Raw genomic sequence first — 5823 nt, 5'->3', positions numbered from 1 at the left:
CACACACACACACACACACACACACACACACAGTTGAAAAACGTTGTTTTTTCTTCATTTAGGGGAGGGTTAACTTAGTAAGAAGGATATTGATTTCCCCTTTAGAAACTTCACGCAGTGCACATCCGGAACCTTTGAAGAGGGAAGACTTTAACGGGAGGACAGAACAATCGCGCAAAGATGTCAGACGTACCAGATGATGCAAACGAGCGTAAGTTGTTTTTAATTCATTTTTGGGACGTTTAAACAATATAGCTAGCTGAGTCGCAAATTGTAATATATATTGCCTTTACTGTAAGGTTGGGGTGGGTTATAAACAAACGTTTATGTTACTGTGGTAACACTGTCACTTAAAATAGTCCTTAGTAATTTAGTTTTCAGGGCTAACTATCCAAGTAGGATTTCAGTTAACGTTAGCTAAAATATCATTACATAGCTACGTGCAGTTTAGTGTCCCAAATTCCCCGTACCCTAACCCTAACCTAACCCTAACCCTAACCCTATCTTAACCTCAACCACTTGAGGTCAAATGCCTAACCTCAACCAATCGAGCTACTCCGGAGACCTGGTCTTGGCGTAGCCGTAGTGGAATTCGGGACACTAAACTGCACGTACACCCATTACATATTCATATCCATGGCCTGGTGCTGCTGGCTGATTTAAAGAAAAAAAGAAGAAATTACACAGAACTTGCCAGTGAAGTTTAGCTAATGACGCACTTATTATTGAAACTATTGGATATTACACCGAGTGAAATATTCAAATCCAAGACATGTTATTTTTGCTGCAAAGAGACACCTTGGATGACATTTTATACACATTTCCACAGCCTTCACCTTGACATAATTTGCTCCGTGTTGAAGCTCTCTACTAAAGGACTGTCCCGCCAGCTGGCAGTGGGGCTGAAGAGGTTGAAGAAATATAGTTCCACTATAGACTTGAGTTTAACTTTATCCATAGAACATGTATTTGGGTGTGAATAGTTTAAGATAATCCGATAAAGACTGATAACTGGTCTGTATTTTACTCTTTCAGACTGCCCCGGTACAGAAAGTGAGCAAGCAGGGAAGACATCGTCATGTCAGGGCTGTCCCAACCAGAAAATATGTGCTTCTGGAGCCACCAAGGCCCCCGACCCTGGTAAGACTATTACAAAATCTTGGCATTGGTATGATAATTTGAAATGAGCAGTTCAGTAAATACATGTGGAACTCTGGGGATAAATTACATTGTACCAGAGGAAGAAAGTATAGCTTTAAATCAGCAAATCTTAAACAATCTTAAAAGTAAACATTGTATTGTCCCATTTAAGAGACCTCCCCATCCTTCATCTCCTCCCCATGTCTCACCTCCAGCCATAGCGGAGATAGGAGTAAAGCTGTCCACTGTCAAACACAAGATCCTCGTGCTGTCTGGGAAAGGAGGAGTAGGGAAGAGTACCTTCAGCGCTCATCTGGCTCACGCCCTGGCAAGTGACAGCACAAAGGAGGTAATATTGTGATTTTGGTACTCAACATGTTAAAAATAATCTTATAGGTCTGATATAAGAATAATGAAATTATTTTCCGTAATGACCATTGTGCTGTGTGTTCTGCATTTTTTTGAATCGCATGAGTGATCCTTAAAAGGGAGGGAACTACTACAACATAATCCCAGTTGAGCTTCTGTTTAGCTGCAGTCTGGCTTGTTTGTGACATAGCGATCAGGTCCAATTTAGTATGTAGCTGCATTTAAAACCCCTGCAAGTTCTCGTTTAGCTAAACCGCAGCTAAGCTAGTCAGTGACTCAGCAGTCATTGTTGTATTTTACTTAATTGCAGCTCTAAGCTGACTTAGTGTGGATGGAAAATACTTGTTTTTCTTCTGGGTGTCATCCTCTGCTACCCTAATATTTACCTCAAGAGGTTAGCATCTTTACAGTCAGTGCTTGTTGTTGTAAACCTTTGTACATGATTAAAAAAACAGTTTTCAGATCAGTTCCGCGTGTCACAGATTCCGCTACACTAGAGGCTTAAAGCTTAAAGTTCATCAGTTAGATAAGTCTTTCTCTAACTTTGGTCAGTACAAGGCAGGATTAGCTGGGAGACTTCATCTAAACGAGGGTGGAATACTTGCAAAACAGGCATATGGAAGTAGATCTTTTGTAGATTATGGTGAACTAGTGTGTGTTGTAGCAGTGTTTTGCCATTGAGAACAACCTAGGATGCTAGCACAAGCATGTTATGGTTAGCCACTTCGTCTCGGCTAGTGACGTAGAAAGCCGTGCAGACTGTGAACAGCTCTCCCAGAGACCGAAGGCGGGACACATTCAGAAACCGTATCTCACTCAAAGCAGCATGGATAGTTATTTTTCCAAGTTTGTTTGCATGTGGAAGCACCAGATACACAAAATAATTCTCTCTCTCTCTCTCTCTCTCTCTCTCTCTCTCTTTCTCTGTGTTCTAGGTTGCCCTGCTGGATGTAGATATCTGTGGTCCATCCATTCCAAGGATCATGGGCTTAGAGGGAGAACAGGTGAGCTAAGGGCAGAGAAACCATGTGGGTCGGCCTTATTAAGGGCAATGACAAGTCTGCTTATAGGCAGGAAGTGTCTCCTCAGGATGTATTCTTTGACAACAAAAATCTGGAGCATAACCAACAAAAGACAGCGGAAGTGGTGATAGACTTCAGCAGAACCCCTATCTTCTCTCCCACCCTTAACCCTCGAGAGCTCTCTTGTTAAGGAGGTGGGGTCACTCAACTTCCTAGGCACTGTCATCACAAACATCCTGAAATGGGAGGAAAACAGTTCCTCCATTATCAAGAGGGATCACAGTGGAATGTTTTTCCTAAGACAGTTAACCAAACTGAGCGTCTCCTGCTCGATTCGGTCTAGGTTTTACAATGCCACTGTGGAAAGCATTCTGTCAACATCCATTACTGTATGGTCTGCCTCAGCATTGGCACGGGCAAAGATCAGACTGCAGCGCGTTGTGTGCACAGCAGAGAGGCTGACTGGACAGAGGCAGCTGTCAATCAGTGACCTGGATGGGGCCAGAGGCAGGAAGAGGGATTGCTGCTGAAACACATTTTTAGGCCGCTTCCCTCGGGAAGAAGCTACAGTGCGATGAGGACAAGGACGTCAACGCCACTTCAATAGCTTTTTTCCAAAAGCCATTTCCCTCCTGAACAGCTGATCCACTGCCTCTCTCCTCTCATTATTTTATCTTTGGACTATTTTATATATTTAGTTGTTTTAAGGATGCTTTATGCAGCTGCATATAGTGTTTGTTTGTTGAGCGTCTGTGTTACTGATTGCCATGTCAGATTCCTGTGTCTGCTGATGCATTTGGCAAATAAAGTGATTCTGATTCTAAAATGTCAGCAGCAATACACAAACGTCTTGTGAAGGTTTTTCATTTTTTATTTTTATTTTATCTTTTGACATCAATCATGTTAAGCTTTTACTTCAGAGTTGGTCTGTAATCTGTTCTCTTGTGCACAGGTTCACCAGAGTGGCTCAGGCTGGTCTCCTGTGGTGAGTCAATTCAAACAATTTTTCTTTTGTGTTTGTTGTGAAAGAAATAGTTTTTTTAAATGTGTGTGTGTACACTATGTTGCAGTATGTGGACGACAACCTGGCAGTCATGTCTATTGGCTTCCTACTCAGTAGCCCTGACGATGCTGTCATCTGGAGAGGACCCAAGAAGAATGGTATTGTGGTTTTTTTTCAGGGTTTAGAATCCTTTTATAAGTGCAACAAACAATAAATAAGTAAAGAGAATAAAGAGTTTAGTTTATTTCATTTATTAGGAACCATGTACAATTTTATAACTGTTACCATTTGATGCATTGTACCAGAGTTAACCACAGGCCAGTTTACATCTGCAGTACCCTGGTCGTGCCCTATAAAAAACCAACAAACAACGCCACCCCACCCCCCATCTCACAGCAAACAAATACAAAAATACCCCGAAAACATATTTTGTCAGTGTCAGCAGTTGCAGATTTGAGTGGATAGTAAAATGTATCTCACTTTTTCCAAATGTCACATCATTTTAAGCTGTGTGGTATTTGTGGTATATTTAGGGATGATCAAGCAGTTTTTGAGGGATGTTGACTGGGGGGAACTGGATTACCTCATCGTGGACACGCCCCCTGGCACGTCTGACGAACACCTGTCAATCGTCCAGTACCTAAGCTCCACCCACGTTGATGGAGCTGTCATCATCACCACACCACAGGTAGCAGACACACACACACACACACACACACACACACACACACACACACACACACACACACACACACACGCTCACACACGCTAACCCTAATATAAATACCAATAGCAGTGACTGTAAAGGGAAATTATCGTCTGTGTCTACATTGACGCCAACTGATGGGCTATGTACTTTAGTTGGTGATTTCCTACATTTCCCAGAATTAATTTTAACCACCTGGAGCTCAACTGTTGTTTTTTTATGTAACTCCAGAGCATAATAATGATAGTGATGGTAGCGCTAAAAACCACAACAGAATTAACAGACCGAAAATGAGAGAATCTCACCCTATACTCAAAACACAACATTGCTACAGCCAACTAGCATTATGCAATCATGTTAGTGCTACTCTCCATGGGGAAATGGTTCCAGCAAGGTCACATTACTATTTTGAAGACAAACAAACTGCAGTTTGCAGTAAACATTGTGTGTTGCATTGGTAATCGTATGTATAATGTTTTGAAGTTTAACTCCTTCATTAAGCAGTTAAAGTGGGGTCACCTATTCTGACAACTCACCCAATGTGCTGGTCCATTAAATATTTCTTTCTTTCTTTTCTTTATAGTAGAATATGATTATTTTAAATGTACGGGCTAGTGTAAGGTTTTAGGTAGATTATTACAAATGTACATGCATGCAGTCACAAAGAAATACATGTTTAGAAACATTTCAGAGAAAATGTACCTTAATATGAATGATGACTTCTTTATAACTATGAATTCTTACATGTATATCTGTGACTGTGATGGATGAAAAGGATGAATGAAATTGTTTTTAATTTTTTTGTTTTGAAGTATGGCTTTTATCTTATTTTAGTATAGAAAATGGTAAATCTGCAATTTGCACATCCCCCCTGAGTAGCCCATACAAATGTTGACTGAACATTTGTCTTTTAATTGTTTTTAACCCAGCACCTCGTTGTGTCTGTAACTTTTGCAGCAACGTAAGTTACTCATTGCCAAAATAAATTTCTCCTTAGGGAGATCAATAGAAGTACTTTGACTTTAATATACTTTATCTACTTTCAGATAAATGTTACTAGGCCTGAGGTGGTTAATATGGTCACCAGTGGTTCACTCTTTCTCCTTAGGAAGCAATAATCAAACAGCTTGCACCTGTGGATGTAATGTCGTAATGTTTACGCCGTTTGCCCAAACGCTCTTCTTTGCCCTCCATTGTCTACCATGCACGGGCAGACGACGTGTGGCAAGCTCCTCGCTCCCATTCAATTTTACAACATCCAGCATTGGAAAGACTGGAAGAGACAATAGACATGGCTATATAGATAGAATGTGGATAGATGCTTAGGGTGCATCGCTCAGGCCCTCTGTTTGTATGCATGTGTTAATGTGAGTGTTGTTAGGCATAAATAAGTTTTATGTGTATCATTTAGTTAAACCAAAAAATGTGATGCTTCATTTATGATAAAATAGAACAGGCTTAGGACTAGAAAAGGTTTTTTTGAAATTCTTCCTACTCTTGGAACATGTGAAGTTCTTATTTGAATAACTTACATCAATTTTGGAAGAATGTACTGAATTGTACATGTCCTTATTTATCTGTTA

General features: G+C 40.6%; 1 protein-coding gene across 1 annotated transcript in view; it reads left to right on the top strand.

Annotated features, from left to right (window-relative positions):
- Positions 1-36: 36 nt before the first annotated feature.
- Positions 37-5823, top strand: part of nubp1 (nucleotide binding protein 1 (MinD homolog, E. coli)) — a 9843-nt gene continuing 4056 nt past the window's right edge. Inside the window, exons 1-7 of the mRNA XM_034894986.1 lie at positions 37-211; positions 1036-1140; positions 1356-1489; positions 2445-2513; positions 3484-3516; positions 3602-3692; positions 4068-4222. Coding sequence (XP_034750877.1) covers positions 181-211; positions 1036-1140; positions 1356-1489; positions 2445-2513; positions 3484-3516; positions 3602-3692; positions 4068-4222 — 618 coding nt within the window. The 5' untranslated portion in view covers positions 37-180. The remainder of the gene's footprint in view (positions 212-1035; positions 1141-1355; positions 1490-2444; positions 2514-3483; positions 3517-3601; positions 3693-4067; positions 4223-5823) is intronic.

Source organism: Etheostoma cragini, chromosome 15 (genome assembly GCF_013103735.1).
Source record: "Etheostoma cragini isolate CJK2018 chromosome 15, CSU_Ecrag_1.0, whole genome shotgun sequence".
In the NCBI taxonomy this organism is placed as follows: Eukaryota; Metazoa; Chordata; class Actinopteri; order Perciformes; family Percidae; genus Etheostoma; species Etheostoma cragini.
Note: the sequence above shows the minus strand (reverse complement) of the source record. Positions and strands in the feature narration are given on the sequence as shown.